The sequence below is a fragment of the Hoplias malabaricus genome, chromosome X1 (genome assembly GCF_029633855.1).
Source record: "Hoplias malabaricus isolate fHopMal1 chromosome X1, fHopMal1.hap1, whole genome shotgun sequence".
NCBI classification, from domain to species: domain Eukaryota; kingdom Metazoa; phylum Chordata; class Actinopteri; order Characiformes; family Erythrinidae; genus Hoplias; species Hoplias malabaricus.
Genome location: NC_089818.1, coordinates 1,599,486 through 1,615,966, shown reverse-complemented (window position 1 = coordinate 1,615,966; position 16,481 = coordinate 1,599,486). Strand labels below are relative to the sequence as shown.

Here is a 16,481-nt window from a genome sequence, read left to right as displayed (position 1 = left end):
GTAATATTTGGCTGGAATAAGCGTTTAAAATGATACGTAGTTAGACAATGTATTAGTAAAATTCTCAGCCTGCTGCAAGGACAGAGTGTGATAGATCACCAAAGGAAAACGCCTCGTATTCCCACAACTGGTTCTGGACCAAGGCCCAGAGGACTGTGAAAGACCTCAGCCACCGCAACAATGGACTCTCCGCTCTGCTACAGGACGTGCTTCTGTTCCCTGAAGGACAATACAAAGAGAACGAAGAGGGTCCTTCTTCCCGCAAGCCATTCTGGTTCTGAACTCAGTACAGCCGAGTATACACCCCCCTCCCTCTGACACACAAACACACTCACACATCTTTTCCTGACACTAATAAAACGTAAATATCTTCTGCTCTGTGTTTTTGCACACATTCTTTTGTACATTTACACCCTGCTCTTATATACACTCTCAGAAATAAAGGTACAGTAAAAGTACATTATATTCACTAAAGGTATAAACAGTGGAACTATCCCTTCCAAAGTTGAAGGGGGTGTGACGGAGTGAGTAGAAAACTACAACATTCAGGGCAGTGGCACACCAGGATCAGGACTGTGTACGACTGTTAATCATTAGATTCCAGAGGGGAGCTCAGGGAGCACATGGAATGGAACACATTTGATGAGAGAACAACTGCAACCCTTTTTTAAAACTTGAGAACCCTGGTTCTTCTCAGACTATTTCAGTGTTTTTATATTATTAGTAAACTTAGAATGTACAATAATTTATTAGAACAAAACAAAACAAAGTAATACATGTATTGATCACTCTGCAAGTGTCAACGACCGCAAGGACAGAGAGCTCTGACATCACTCTGCACATTACACACTTACACACTCTCTCTCTCTCCGATAATCTGATCCTGTGACTGATCCCAAATATAAACGGGAGTTAATCTTCATGCAGTGGATGATGAAGAGAGAAATCTGCTGAAACAGGATCCTGAAGTCCATCACTCTTGATTTCAGTAAAAACAAGGTTACAGAGGTAAGGCTGAGCAGAGGGGGAGGGTTTATAGTTAAGAAAATTAACAAGAAGGTCTATCTCTATATTTGTTCTGTAGTTCTACTGCAATATCCTTAATATCTTTGTCGTCTCTTTTTAACATCTCTAATTCTCTGTAGTTGCTCTTTAATATGTCTCTGGCTTCTCCTTAATCTCTCTGTAGTTTCTACTGAATATCATTGTAGTTCCATATTAGTCCGTCTGCACACTCTTAAAAATAATGGTCCTGCAAAAGGTTCTTTGAGCGAAGCCATAGAAGAACCACTACTGGTTCCTTAAAGAACCCTGACATTTTTAAATCCGTAAAGGACCTTAAGACCAGGTGATGGGTTTTTAAACCTTTAAAAGGCCTCTAAAACAACCATGGTTCTTTATGGAATCAAAAGTGGTTCTTCTATGGCATTGGTCAAGAACCCTTTGCAACATCTTTATTGTTGAGTGTGGTGTCTGTAGTTTCTCCTTAATATCTTTGTGTATCATCCTCTAGATAAAATCAAACAGTGGGCTCAGATTTGCTGAGATAAAGTATTAAACAGAGCTCGTAACCATTTCGCATCAGCGCCAATAACCTTCTCAGTTTTGATGTTGTAAACCTTTTTATCTGGACACCAGTGTTGTTTTAAACTTTCATTACTTCTCCTGAGCAGAAGAACCCTCTGAACCTCGTGTTGTCTCGGCGGTGTGTTTATTTCCCAGGCGGCTGATCATGTGCACAGGACGCTGGGCGAGATGTACAGGAGATCTACTCTTTCCTTTTGCTCTGCTTTCCATTGTGGCCAACATCTTGCTCTTCTTCCCAAATGGAGAGGTGTGGGGCACAGAGCAGATCACTGAGTGTGTGTGGTTGTTCCCTGGGGTCATTGGAGGAGGAGCTCTGGTGAATATTAGACTTTTGTTATTGTTTATTATCAGTGTTTTATTGACATTGAACAGTTCCAGGGGCTTGGGTTCGAGCCTTGTCTCGGGTCACTGTCTGTGAGGAGTTTGGTGTGTTTGTGATGTGTGGATCGGTGGCATGAACATTACGACAGATGTGAGTTTGTGAGTGACTGGGTGAGTGTGTTCAGGGCCCAGTGATTCTGCAGGTTCTGGAGCCGCCGTGACCCTGATCCTGACTGAGATTAAGTGATTACAGAAGAAGAATGAATATGTTTCTTTAGGCTTAAATTCATTCTGATGATCTGAAAGCGGTATGAAAAGGGATGAATGAAGGGAATTTAGCTCCCTGCGTACTTTTAAATCACTCTGGGACTATGCACTGTCTATAAAAACACATATCACATCCTTAAAACCTTTTCTGTCATTTTCATAGGTGCTTTTACCTGCTTCAGTGATCAGGGCAGCAGGAATGGAGGGGAGCTGCTTAGCCAATAGATGTGGGGTGAGACAGCCTGTATACACACACACACACACACACACACACACACACACACACACACACACACATATATATATATATATAATATATAAAGCTTTTTTGCGTAACATATTAATTAAAAATTGAAACTCTCTGCACTTTGGTCATTTTTGGAGACTGTAGTGTTTTAAATGTATAAACCGGACCACCATCCTGCTGACTACACCCGTATTGTTGTGAATATAGACCCTCAATGTTCTCCATGGTGCCACAGCTATTGGGCAGACTTTCCCTGGCAAAGTAATGCTTCAGGAGACGCTGGGTTCTAAGCAGAAGAGACACATGATACCTGGTTTTCAAGCTAAGTCTCAATCCCAAGCACTCTGAGATAACCCAAGCATCGTGGAAAGGAGTACACAGTAACTCATAAACAAATGATGCCTATGCAAAGTCTGAGGTAACCCAAATCTCTTAGTCTGGGCCATCACCCCATGCACTCTAACAAAATCTAAATAGTTGGTTAAGTGCAGGAGAACCTCCCAGACCATCCTTAAGGAGGTATGCAAACACAATCATCTTTGATCCCACAGTAGTATTAAACATGACAGTCATTTTATTGAACAAATAATAGCCTAAAAAATTAAGCAGTTTGTTTACGGTGAGAGAGAAGAATTTATTCATCACTGAATTCGTTATAGGTGGGTTTAGATGAGTTACAGAAGGGGGTTTCTATGTTACGGTTTACAAATTTTTAAAAATAAAATGATAATTGTCATTTCTGACAAAAGAGTGGGAGAATGTTTGAATTTTGAATTACAAATATATGTTACAAACAAAAATGCTTTAATCCTATTGGGACACCAAATATCATAAAATATCTACAAATAAAGCATATTATCTTTACAAAATACTGTTTACTGGTCGTGTCGCAGTCACACAGCTCCAGGGACCTGGAGGTTGTGGGTTCGATTCCCACTCCGGGTGACTGTCTGTGAAGAGTGTGGTGTGTTCTCTCTGTGTCTGCGTGGGTTTCCTCTGGGTGACTGTCTGTGAGGAGTGTGGTGTGTTCTCCCTGTGTCTGCGTGGGTTTCCTCCGGGTGACTGTCTGTGAGGAGAATGGTGTGTTCTCTCTGTGTCTGCGTGGGTTTCCTCCGGGTGACTGTCTGTGAGGAGTGTGGTGTGTTCTCCCTGTGTCTGCGTGGGTTTCCTCCGGGTGAATGTCTGTGAGGAGTGTGGTGTGTTCTCCCTGTGTCTGCGTGGGTTTCCTCCGGGTGACTGTCTGTGAGGAGTGTGGTGTGTTCTCCCTGTGTCTGCGTGGGTTTCCTCCGGGTGAATGTCTGTGAGGAGTGTGGTGTGTTCTCCCTGTGTCTGCGTGGGTTTCCTCCGGGTGACTGTCTGTGAGGAGTGTGGTGTGTTCTCTCTGTGTCTGTGTGGGTTTCCTCTGGGTGACTGTCTGTGAGGAGTGTGATTACTGGTCATGTAATTTACTGGCATGCAATGATATGCATCAGCTAGAGGTATGTAAAGCATGTGGTCACTGGACTGTGGAGCAGCAGAAACACATCTGAAATATGCTGTAAAAGTCTCTGTGTACATCCTTTTTAAGGCGAAGCTATCTTACTAAATGATACAGTGGAACAATAAGCAGCTTTTCCTAATAAAGGTTTTGAATGGAATGATCAACAATGTCCACATTCTGTAGCTTGGGGTGTGTGCAGCTAGATGACATCATTTCTGTTTATTGTTTCTATTGTTTCAGATGTTGATTTCCATGGTGATGGCTGTTGTGGGCGTGGCAGGAGCGCTGTACTGTCTGATTATCACTGTAGTCGGACTGAAGGAGGGCCCTCTCTGTGACACCGGAGACGGACTGTTTATCTACCCCTTCTCCAATAAGACTTTAAAGTAAACACACACACACAGAAGAAGGAGATTCCCTAAATACTGTAAACAGCTATTTTAAATCAATAATCAATGCACTCTGTAACCACTTCCTCTACCTCCCCCACCTCAGTGGCCAAGCCCTATCACCCTCTGCTCATTGTAAGCAGAGCTGGACGATACGGCCAACATTTATATCACAATATCCATCCATCCATTCATTATCTGTAACCGCTTATCCAATTTTAGGGTCGCGGGGGGTCCAGAGCCTACCTGGAATCATCGGGCGCAAGGCGGGAATACACCCTGGAGGGGACGCCAGTCCTTCACAGGGCAACACAGACACACACACATTCACTCACACACTCACACCTACGAGTCGCCAATCCACCTGCAACGTGTGTTTTTGGACTGTGGGAGGAAACCGGAGCACCCGGAGGAAACCCACGCGGACAACACACCAACTCCTCACAGACAGTCACCCGGAGCGGGAATCAAACCCACAACCTCCAGGTTCCTGGAGCTGTGTGACTGCGACACCTACCTGCTGCACCACCGTGCCGCCCTATATCACAATATATTTCTTAAATTTGGGCGATACGATTTAAATCAGATATTGATGTAAACAATAAAAAAGCCACAGAAACACTGCCATGAACTGAAACCAACACGACATCACCTTCAAACAGTACCCTTTTGGCTTTGTCAATGTTAATATTTTTAAGCTAATCTTAAAATCGAGTGCTGAACTGAGGACAGCGCCCTCTAATGACCATCAGTTAGTGACAGATGCTGTAAATATGTGTACTGAAATACTGAAAATGTGTTCATCATATCATTGTTTTTGAAACATTGTATATTGCAATATATATTAATACTGAATCCCTACTGTATGTAGTTAAGATATATTTTTATTTAGGAGTAGATTCACCAATATTTTAACCACTGACAGGTAAAGGAAGTTACATTCACACAGAATGTGTGTTTGAAGCAGGAAAAATGTTCAAGTGTAAGACCCTGAGCCACTTTGATTAGCATGAAATTGTAATGGATATAATGTTTTGTTCAGAACATCTCCACAGCAGCTGGCCTAGTGAGGGGTTCCTGTTATACAGTGGTTGTTGTCCATGAAAAAAGGGCAGCCCTTGAACCAGTGACAGGGTCATGGAAACTTGATAGTTGGGTGAGTGAAGACTAGCCCATTTGTCTGATGCCACAAAGGAGCTACTGTGAAACACACTGCTGAAAAAAGTTGATGTTGGCTCTGGCAGAAAGGTGTCAGGGACCAGAGTCACAGTGATTCATAGATTAGTCACAGTCCCCATTCTGACCTGTCCACCAACTCTGGGCATATGGGGATCAGAATTAGACAATGGAACAATGGAGGAAAGTGTCCTGGTCCTATGAATAATGGTTTATTTTACATCAAGTAAATATTGTGTGTTTGTGTGTCACACAAACAGCAGGACGTTCAAGTGGCCGAACCAGTGGAGTCAGTTTGGGCGTATTTGTTTATATAATTAGATACAGACCGAATATACCCCTTCGTGTCAGTGATTTTACCTAACGGCAGTGGCTCCTTTCAGCAGGAGATTATTCCCTGCCACACTGCATACATTATTCAGACATTGTTTGAGGAACATGAACATTGTTCAGAATGTTGACTTGGCCAGTGCCCTACAACTCAGTCCAATCTAGCGTCTGTGGGATATGGTGGAAATACACAGTCTGATTCAAAGAGGTCCTACCTCACAACTTACAGGACTTTAAGGATCTGCTGCTAAACTTCAGAGGTCTTTCACAGTTCATGCCATGAATGCATACCTAAGAGTAAGAAAACATTTTCTATCACTGGTTGCCTGTATCTTTCGTATTTTTCTTTTTTTTCCTGAAAGAAATTCACATAGGTCAGAGGAAGTAAACCAAGCTGAAAACTCAAGCTGCACAAATGCAAATACTCATGCAGTAGGGAAATGTGTTTTGAGGAAGTGAAAATCTTTCAACTTAAGTTTCAAACAAAAGTCTTCTTTTTTAACTCAATCCTCATCTTACATTAATCCCTCACTTTCTCGAAAAGCTATTAGTCCTGTGTTAAAGCCTCTAAAACTTCAGCAATTCTAAATCTAGGAATAAAACCTTTCCTATTAAAAGAACTCTATGTAGTATTTCTACTTTAAATTTACAGTTTCTAAATGATTTTAATTTTCCTCAGAGCAGTGACAGGGAGAATAGAGCCTCAGTGGCTGCTATGCAGGGTCCTCTGATGGTTTACTGCACTAAGCAACTTCTGAATCACAAGGCGGAGGATTCTCACGAGAAATGGGTAACCCTTAGAGTCACTGAGCAGTGAGACATGGTTTGCAGCTGCTAACTTTAGCTGAGTTAGCTCACCTTTTTAGCGTTAGACATCGATTCTGGTAATACTTGTTTTTCTCCAGTTGCTGTGTGGATTAAATTGCTAAAGTTACACGTTGTGTTGGTGGAACCCAAGCTTTGTTGAGGACAGGGTTATAATCTGGTTTTGAGAGTTACTGATGAAAGAGGGTGAGTGCTAGCGCCTGCTAACTTTAGCCGGATTAGCTCAATTTTTAGCGTTGGACATCGATTCTGGTAATAAGTGCTTTACTGTCTGTTGCTGTGGTTATAACAGCCAATGTACCACCAAAGTTACAAGGTTTATGGTTGTAATAACATGGTCCAGTCTGTACTTTGAGTAATATATGGGTTTTATCATGTAGTCATTTTTATTTTACACACATTCCCCAGACTTGATTTCAGCTGAAGCCTCAAGGGCCGTTTGCGAATGATGTAAATACATGAGTTTGTCTGGGAGTGTATGTTATGTAGAAGCCCTGAGAGCCAGTCGTGTGTGTGAAACTTGGTCACTCAGCAGCAGGTAGGGGGAGCTCAGGAGGCAAAAAGAGCCCGTTCTTACATTGTATTCCTATAAATGTAACCCAACAAATATATTTGTGATTTCTTCTCCTCAGTGAAAGTTACCTGTTCAATCAGGAGGTCTGGGAGCAGTGTGAGCAACCGAGGATTGTGGTACTCTGGAACATTGTTTTGTTCTCCATTTTGTTGGGTCTCTCAACGCTGGAGGCCATCCTCTTGCTGTCTCAGGTGGCCAACGGCCTTCTGGGATGCCTATGTGGAACCTGCATAAACAAGAGACAGGTGCAGCACAATGAAAACTAAATACCCATGTGTAGTTTCTCATGTCTTTCAATTTTCCATAACAAAACTGTGCTCATTCCTCTCCACATTGAAGAGGAACAGCTTTTATACTGACACCTAGTGGCCTGGATGTGTCAAATATGGCAGTCCTCCACCACAGACATGTGGGGGGACCTACTCTATGGTGAATTAACTATTTTCTTTAGGGACAACAAGGCTATTAGATTTAACATCTCGTGCGACGTGCACTTTATATGAAATAGTGTAATAATGCAAAAATAATCACATAAATGTTTGGTACGTTTTGGTGTTAAAGAAGGACTACCTTTCTTTTACTTCAATATTTTGTTTTTGCACAGGGGAACCTGGCTTAAACATTGGTCACTTATCTGGTTTTCTGAGGACACTGCCTACAAGACCACACCTGTTCCCAAATCAGTTGTACAATCAACCAAGATGATGTTGACCGTTTCTTGATGTTACACACAGGAAGTGCTGCTTCCTCTGCCTGGTTTAATAATAGTAATTATAATAATAACTTAATGTACAGAGAACTTTTTTACTGTAACAGCTCAGAGATGAAACTTGTTCACAGATGAGACAAATACAAGTGGGTAAAGACACATTTTCTGATAATTATTTAAGTGTGTACTGTACTTTCCATTCTAATAAAATGTGAAGTTTAGTTTCACAGTTCTGAGCCATAGTATCAAGTGTCCTCTCCATGTTTCTTGTATTTTATTGAAGATATTTCACAGACCGTCAGCTGCCAGAACATTAAGTTCTGTGAACAAAGGGCTAGTCAGACTTTAAAATGCAGATAAAGGAAAGACACAGGCAGCCAGGAAATCATGTGGTCATGAGCTGAGAAAGTACCTCAGGAAATTGTTCAAGACTTAGCCGTTATCAACAGTTGTAGGATTTCTTCTTATCTATGAACAGCGTAGGCGTTCACTTTAATAACATTTTAAAATTCATGACAACACAATGAGGCTCATCACATTTGGAATTTACAGTGAATTCTAGTGAATTTCAAACTTTCAAATTTCTCAGTTAAAATGATGCAAAGAGAAGCTGCGTGTTACAAATATTTAGTTTATTTTTCAGGCTCAGGCTCAGGAACAAGACCAAGTCCAAAATATTTTCTTAAACAAATGAGCTGTACATTTTCATGGATTTGAAATAACATAAAAATTGTAAAATACAGGCAAACAGGCGATATACAAGAGTCGGAGACAAGAAACGCCCTACAGCAGAGTGAGCTAACCCCTGATTGCTGTTTCCCATACAAAAAAAAGAAGTAGACAACGCTCTCTCTCTCTCACACACACACACTTCAAGGACAAGGAGTCAGTGCTGCCATCAGAAGCTCCATTTTGTAAACAAAGTTTCTTCCCTCCATCCTGCTCCAGTGCACTTCTTTATAAGGGCCCCGTAAATGACTCCATTTCCCATCCTGCAACACGTCAGTTTTGGGCAAGTCTTTAGTCTGGCAGCGGGGAAACTGAACCAAAACTTTACATCCACTCTCAGGTCCGTTACGCACTGCACAGAGACACACACAGACACAGAGGTTACACACAGATCTGGGTGGTGCCCTAACCTCATCTTTTATTAAGAGTAACATTACTCTGGTTTAAATAAATAAATAAATGAATAAATATGTCAATCTATCAGCAAAGGAAATGAAGTGTGCCCCACTCTCTTCTTCTAACTCGGGATTATTTTGATCTAAAACTAAAGCTCTGACTATTCACAGAGGAAGTATGAAACGTAATGCTATTTAAATACAAACATGAACGAAATGAGAAACTGAATGTGAGCAGACATCAGCTGCACTGTGGCATCTCTCCAGTGGTTCTTGATGTAGATGTATAGAGAAGTGTGTGAGCATTTGTTTGAAGATGTATGCAGGGATTAAAGAGGGAGAAAAAAAGGGGTGGGCGGCACGGTGGTGCAGCAGGTAGGTGTCGCAGTCACACAGCTCCAGGGGCCTGGAGGTTGTGGGTTCGATTCCCGCTCTGGGTGACTGTCTGTGAGGAGTGTGGTGTGTTCTCCCTGTGTCTGTGTGGGTTTCCTCCGGGTGACTGTCTGTGAGGAGTGTGGTGTGTTCTCCCTGTGTCTGCGTGGGTTTCCTCCAGGTGACTGTCTGTGAGGAGTTGGTGTGTTCTCCCTGTGTCTGTGTGGGTTTCCTCCGGGTGACTGTCTGTGAGGAGTTGGTGTGTTCTCCCTGTGTCTGCGTGGGTTTCCTCCGGGTGACTGTCTGTGAGGAGTTGGTGTGTTCTCCCTGTGTCTGCGTGGGTTTCCTCCAGGTGACTGTCTGTGAGGAGTGTGGTGTGTTCTCGCCGTGTCCGCGTGGGTTTCCTCCGGGTGCTCCGGTTTCCTCCCACAGTCCAAAAACACATTGGTAGGTGGATTGGCAACTCAAAAGTGTCCGTAGGTGTAAGTGAATGTGTGTGTCTGTGTTGCCCTGTGAAGGACTGGCGCCCCCTCCAGGGTGTATTCCCGCCTTGCGCCCAATGATTCCAGGTAGGCTCTGGACCCACCGCGACCCTGAACTGGATAAGCGCTTACAGATAATGAATGAATGAATGAATGAAAAAAAAGGTGTGTATGCGTGTGTGCCTGCGAACCTGAGATGGCGTATTCTCCACTGGGTGAGGCCACAGTGATAGCAGAGGCATTTCCAATGCTCTCGATGGCGCCGAGTCCCACGTGATTACTGAAGCTCAGGACATGCCATCCCATCACCTTCGCCAGCTGCTGTACTGCATGCACCTGGTGCTGGGACATCTGAGTTACACACACACAGTACAGAGTTCTAGATTGTCTCAGGTTATCAAGGGCTGCCTTAAGAAAATAATCGTATTACAGGTTCCCTTCAATGTATATTTACCTGTGACAACAGAAAGTCTTGTAGTTCTTGCTCTTGGTGAGAAAGAGTGATGACTCTTCCATCTCTGTGCACCACCCTGATCTGCTCAACACCAATGTTCAGCTGCAGCTGAATAGACCTGAGGGAGAGGGGGAGGACAGGTACCATTTATAGTCATACTATACAGACCCACACTAAGAGATCAGCATTTAAAATAAAAATTGTATCTGCTCTTACTTGCAGATCTGCTCATATCCCTGTGAGGTGATCAGCACTTTCACACTGGACTCGTAAACATCATTAATGTTGGACCAGTGGGCCTGAATCTGAGGATCCTCAATACGACTCGCCAGGCAGTCTATGGTCCGCGCTGTTCTGTGGAGAAGAGTGTAAAGTCTTGTTCCTGTATCGGCTCACGTATACATCTCGAACATACACAGCGGTCAGGTAGCTCAGAACAAGAACAGATCTAATCAGATACTTTAATCCTATTCAACATTATATAACACACAACAGCTGACCCCAGATCAGTGGGTGTACTCTTAGAAATATACAGAAGGAGTCCGAGTCTGCTACCTGCTCCGGAGGAAAATGTGTTTGGCTTGTTTGACAATTTTCTCCAGCAGGCCCTCGCTGTGTTGTAAAGAGCTGATCTCTGCTTTATCGTACGCCATCGGTCCAGCCAAACGCAGACGCTTCGGTCCGAACGGAGCACTGGCAGGATGTGGCATCACAGAGGAGCTCAAGTTTTGCTTATGGAACTACAACAAACACACATCATCATATGAAGCACACATATGAACGTGTATACGAGTGAACAGCCATTATACCGACCCCTAGTGGGCTTCAGAATATATACTAAACCTATTTAAACATAGCCAGCTACTCTTGTTCATTTTGTATGTACCTCTCTAATAAGCTGGTGCAGATTGTGCTCAAGCACGTACAGATGATCATCTGGTTTGCTTTTTTCAGGGGAGTTTCTCTGGTTTTTCTTCTCCACAGTTGAGTGGCACAGAGAGATGGACAGCTGCAGTCCTAGAAATACAGATAAACAATACACAAAGTTCAGAAAAACACACACCTCTCTTTAGACACACAGGAAGCAGAAGCTGATGCGAGAGTGTGTGTGTGTTTGTGTACTCACCAGGGAATGGTTGAGAGATTATCTGGTTCTTTACGACGATGTGTGGAATGTGAGATTTGATTTGTACAGCTTCTCGAGAGAGCTGCGCGAAGATCTCTTTACAGAGCAGCACATTCTGAGCAGCCTCCAGCTTCAGGTGCCATGTCTGGGAACCTGCACGAGAAATCAGTGAAGTAACTGCCTCATGTTTAGCTTGCAACACTATTCTAAGTGATCACATGTACTGTACCTGGCCTGGTTTTGGGCTGCCTCCTGAAAAGATTCACTGTGCCCAGGTCCCCAATGTCAGGAGCTTGTTTCTGAATCGAAACCTGGAATGAATGTATGTGTGTATGTATGAGAGAGAGAGAGAGAGAGAGAGGGAGAGAGAGATAGTCAGAGAGAGAGAGAGACAGACAGAGAGACACAGAGAAAGAGAGAGAGAGACAGAGAGACAGAAAGAGAGAGACACAGAGAAAGAGAGACAGAGAGACAGAAAGAGAGAGATAGACAGACAGACACAGAGAAAGAGAGAGAGAGAGACAGACAGAGACACAGAAAGAGAGAGATAGAGATAGACAGAGACAGACAGAGACACAGAGAAAGAGAGACAGAGAGACAGAAAGAGAGAGACACAGAGAAAGAGAGACAGAGAGACAGAAAGAGAGAGATAGACAGAGACAGACAGACAGACACAGAGAAAGAGAGAGAGAGAGACAGACAGAGACACAGAAAGAGAGAGATAGAGATAGACAGAGACAGACAGAGAGACACAGAGAAAGAGAGAGACAGAGAGAGACTTCCTTTAGTTCTAGATTCTCTGCATTTGTTTTTCTTGTTTGTTTCTGTCAGTGTGTGACGCCGTGACCTTCACCTTGATATAAGCAGAACCCTCCAGGTCGCTGGGGATCTGAACGTTGAGGGGACAGTAATCGTCTGGAATTTTCTTGTCCATGTCGATGTCTGTGTTCTTAATGACCTCGAAGGAGCCGTGATGAGTGAACAGAGACCCTGCAAACAGACATTTTTTGAGGTTTAGTCCGAAAACCTAGCGTAGTGTAAGCCTCCTACACCTCTCATGTTTGCCATAATTCAACATTGCAATCAACAGTACTGTGAAAAAGCTACAGGCTCCTGAGAAAAGATTTAAAAAAATATTTATCTGTGCAGTGAGATGGTATTTGCTCAACAAAACAAACAAACAAATATAATCATATAACATCACTGTACGTAATGATATTCTGTGAATGTGGGGGTTTCACACTTTCACGCTCACCACACAGCTACTATTCATCCATCCATCCATTATCTGTAACCAATTTAGGGTCGCGGGGGGTCCAGAGCCTACCTGGAATCATTGGGCACAAGGCGGGAATACACCCTGGAGGGGGCGCCAGTCCTTCACAGGGCAACACAGACACTCACACATTCACTCACACACTCACACCTACGGACACTTTGGAGTTGCCAATCCACCTGCAACGTGTGTTTGTGGACTGTGGGAGGAAACCCACGCGGACACGGGGAGAACACACCAACTCCTCACAGACAGTCACCCGGAGCGGGAATCGAACCCACAACCTCCAGGCCCCTGGAGCTGTGTGACTGCGACACTAACCTGCTGCACCACCGTGCCGCCCCACACAGCTACTAATTTTTAGAAAAATGTAATCCTTTACCTGTACTGTATTTGTATTTATTGAAGTTATATATCATTTTATACCGTCATCACTTATTGATAAACTATTGTATAGCAAGATTTTTTTAACGAAAAAATCATTTTTCCCACAGACCCGCATGCCTCTAAAAGGCAGGACCCACCGGCACTGCGGTAGCTCAGGTCTCCAAGGATTTTGTCTCCGACTTTGCGCAGTTTCCACTGCGAGCGCAGATGTAAAAGTTCTGCGTTAAAATCCCGCTGCCGTCGCTGCTCCTGACTCTCTGCCACAGACTTAGTCAGTTTCTCTGCCCCCTTCAGCAGTAGCTGAGCTGCATTAGCCAATGACTTCTTCTTACTGATCAGCTGGAACACCTGGGGGGTCTGTAGAGTAAAACACTTTGATATAACACATGCATAATGTTTTCAATTCATGAACACATTTGTCTCACCAGCCATTTGAAACCTGCTCCATCTCTGCAGGGTTTACAGATAAAATCAAGAGGAAAGTGCTGGGACGGGGGGTACCTTAGCCACAGTGGGGTCCTGGGAGACTGGGTCCAGAGCCATGTATTTCTTTTCTTTAGCAATACTAAGCACATCATGCAGGACACACATCTCTGTTAAAGCCCCGCGGAGATGATTCCTCACAGAGTCCCATGGCCACAAACACGGCTGGAACTTCACCGGACCTGGGGAATGTATTATTTACGTATATGATTAAAAATTGTTTATATCAAAATTGCAATTTGAAGAGTGCAATTATAACCATAATCATCTCAAAGTAGTCTTCATGGTTTGGAACAGCAGTTTCACTGACACCTAGTGCCCTGGATGTGTGTAGAGTAAAAATACAGTCCTGTGTTAAATATCCTTTGCTCCCTCACCATCCTCCTCAGGGTCCTGTTTGCCCCAGTCAGTTTCTCTGCTTTCTCCATTCGTCTCGTCCTCGTCTTCATCCGAGCCTTGGCCAAAGTCGATGCGCTGAGCGAGTTTTGCAAGGTTTTGGGACATGGAGAGCGGAGGGACGTAGGTTTCCACTCCATCCAGGGAGACCTCCTGAACCTGACGCTCGCAGGAGGACTCAATACTCACTCGAACTGCAGGACCTCCAGACATCCTGCTCTTCTGCGCATACAGCACCTAAAAGCTGAAATAAAACAACAAAGAAACAGCCTCTAAACCAAACGTCAGCACCTGTATTTTGGTCGGGTGAGTAGGTAAGTCCCAGAAAGTAAAAATCCAGCCCATGATACTGTTTTAACTGCTTTGCTTCTTTATTTACTTGAAAACCAAATTAACAAATGGTTCAACGGTTAGAACAAAATCCTGAGGTGGATTGTTACCATTTGAACCAATGAATTCATTCATTCAGTTTCTGTTTGTGCTTCATCTTGACCAGGGGCATTGTGGGTCCTGAATTTATTCTTAAACATAATGCAAGTCCATCACTTCACACACTCACACCCGAGGACAATTTCACACAACCAATCCTCATACCAGGACTGTGGCAAGAAACCGTAGCACCTGGAGTGTACCTACGCAGACACAGGGAGAACACACAAAACGCTCAGACTGTGACCCGAGTACGGGTTGAAACCCAGGAGCCCCTGGCCCAGATTTACTTATAGAAACCAGTGTATCTGCATGTTTTATTATCAGTTTACACCGTTCATTATGCTTATGTTCATTACGCATATTACTTTTAATATATGAACATATATTCACTCGTTGAAACCACTCCAAAGGTTACCTAGAAATAGTTACCTTTAACCAATTGTATCGAGTCAGTTAACGTTAGTAACTCTCATATAAATCCTACAAAACAGCATTTTTTTGCGGGGGTTGAATTAGCAGTGTTTAAGAGCTGAGCTTTAGCTGATGTGGCTAACATCGGCTACAAATGAACCATAAACGACTCCAGCCTCTTCCTTTTCTCCTTCAGCGGCTGTGATATGTAACACCACCCCAATTCACTAAGAAGTTAAACCAGAGATTTACTCACATTATACTAAAATAAAACTCCAATAACATCCACCGCTGTTAGCACAGAACTCAAAGACACCTCTCCTCTTCGAGTGGACACCGGGAATGTATTTAGCGCCCTCTCTCGGAACGGAGAGGACATTTTTGTTTGTTTAGACGGCCATTGTCGATATGATCAGCTCCACTGGAGTACTTTGTAGTTGTACAATTACAGGATTGAGTCCATTTGTATATCGTTAGCACCCTTTCAGCCCGTACTTCAGTAGTCAGGACCCCCATAGAGGAGATTTGTGCAGTGAGTTGTAGTTATGAATGGATCAGACACAGCAGTGCACTCATGTCCACTCTGTTAGACACACCTATGTTGTTAGTTGTACCTTGTAGATGTGAAGGCAGAGACAGTAATTCTTCATTTTGCTGCATGGCTTGTGTAAATCATAGAATCCTTCGTAACAGGTCACTGTTACACTGTGTCTGATCCACTCAAACAAAAAATACCAGACCTGTTGTGGGTGGTGGTCTTGACAACTGAAGTGGGCTAACAAATTACACAGAGCAGCAGTTGAATTAGTGTCTCTGTCACAGTTCAAGGGTCCTGGAGGTTGTCGGTTCTTGTCCCGCTCCGGGTCTGTGAGGAGTGTGGTGTGTTCTCCCTGTGTCCATATGGGTTTCCTTCAGGTGACTGTCTGTGAGGAGTGTGGTGTGTTCTCTCTGTGTCTGCATGGGTTTCCTTCAGGTGACTGTCTGTGAGGAGTGTGGTGTATTCTCCCTGTGTCCATATGGGTTTCCTTCAGGTGACTATCTGTGAGGAATGTGGTGTGTTCTCCCTGTGTCTGCGTGGGTTTCCTTCAGGTGACTGTCTGTGAGGAGTGTGGTGTGTTCTCCCTGTGTCCCCGTGGGTTTCCTTCAGGTGACTGTCTGTGAGGAGTGTGGTGTGTTCTCCCTGTGTCCATATGGGTTTCCTTCAGGTGACTATCTGTGAGGAATGTGGTGTGTTCTCCCTGTGTCTGTGTGGGTTTCCTCCATGTGACTGTCTGTGAGGAGTGTGGTGTGTTCTCCCTGTGTCTGCGTGGGTTTCCTCTGGGTGACTGTCTATGAGGAGTGTGGTGTGTTCTCCCTGTGTCTGCGTGGGTTTCCTCCGGGTGACTGTCTGTGAGGAGTGTGGTGTGTTCTCCCTGTGTCTGCGTGGGTTTCCTCCAGGTGACTGTCTGTGAGGAGTGTGGTGTGTTCTCCCTGTGTCTGCGTGGGTTTCCTCCGGGTGACTGTCTGTGAGGAGTGTGGTGTGTTCTCCCTGTGTCCATATGGGTTTCCTTCAGGTGACTATCTGTGAGGAATGTGGTGTGTTCTCCCTGTCTGCGTGGGTTTCCTCCCACGATCCAAAAACACACTCAAAAGT

At 44.0% G+C, this 16,481-nt stretch overlaps 2 protein-coding genes across 3 annotated transcripts; one reads left to right on the top strand and one right to left on the bottom strand.

Moving 5' to 3' along the window:
* The first annotated feature begins 885 nt into the window (after positions 1-885).
* On the top strand, positions 886-8,136 carry LOC136675934 (transmembrane 4 L6 family member 1-like). Its single transcript, XM_066652752.1, has 6 exons — positions 886-1,008; positions 1,723-1,903; positions 2,339-2,407; positions 4,143-4,288; positions 7,255-7,441; positions 7,801-8,136. Exons 2-6 carry the CDS (start codon positions 1,733-1,735, stop codon positions 7,813-7,815), a joined length of 588 nt encoding a protein of 195 aa, XP_066508849.1. The 5' UTR covers positions 886-1,008; positions 1,723-1,732; the 3' UTR covers positions 7,816-8,136.
* Positions 8,137-8,538: 402 nt separating this feature from the next.
* LOC136675835 (mediator of RNA polymerase II transcription subunit 17) lies at positions 8,539-15,254 on the bottom strand. 2 transcript variants are annotated; one of them, XM_066652604.1, is made up of 13 exons: positions 15,105-15,254; positions 13,987-14,249; positions 13,628-13,791; positions 13,264-13,483; positions 12,317-12,453; positions 11,693-11,774; positions 11,464-11,616; positions 11,224-11,354; positions 10,893-11,077; positions 10,554-10,691; positions 10,338-10,455; positions 10,075-10,234; positions 8,539-8,986 (listed from the first exon to the last, which is right to left on the bottom strand). In XM_066652604.1, the coding sequence occupies exons 2-13, from the start codon at positions 14,216-14,218 to the stop codon at positions 8,778-8,780; spliced, it is 1,929 nt and encodes a 642-aa protein (XP_066508701.1). In that variant the 5' UTR covers positions 14,219-14,249; positions 15,105-15,254; the 3' UTR covers positions 8,539-8,777. The 2 variants fall into 2 exon arrangements, with proteins under 2 accessions (XP_066508701.1, XP_066508703.1); XM_066652606.1 differs by lacking the exon at positions 15,105-15,254 and adding an exon at positions 14,867-14,991.
* Between the last annotated feature and the right edge of the window lie 1,227 nt (positions 15,255-16,481).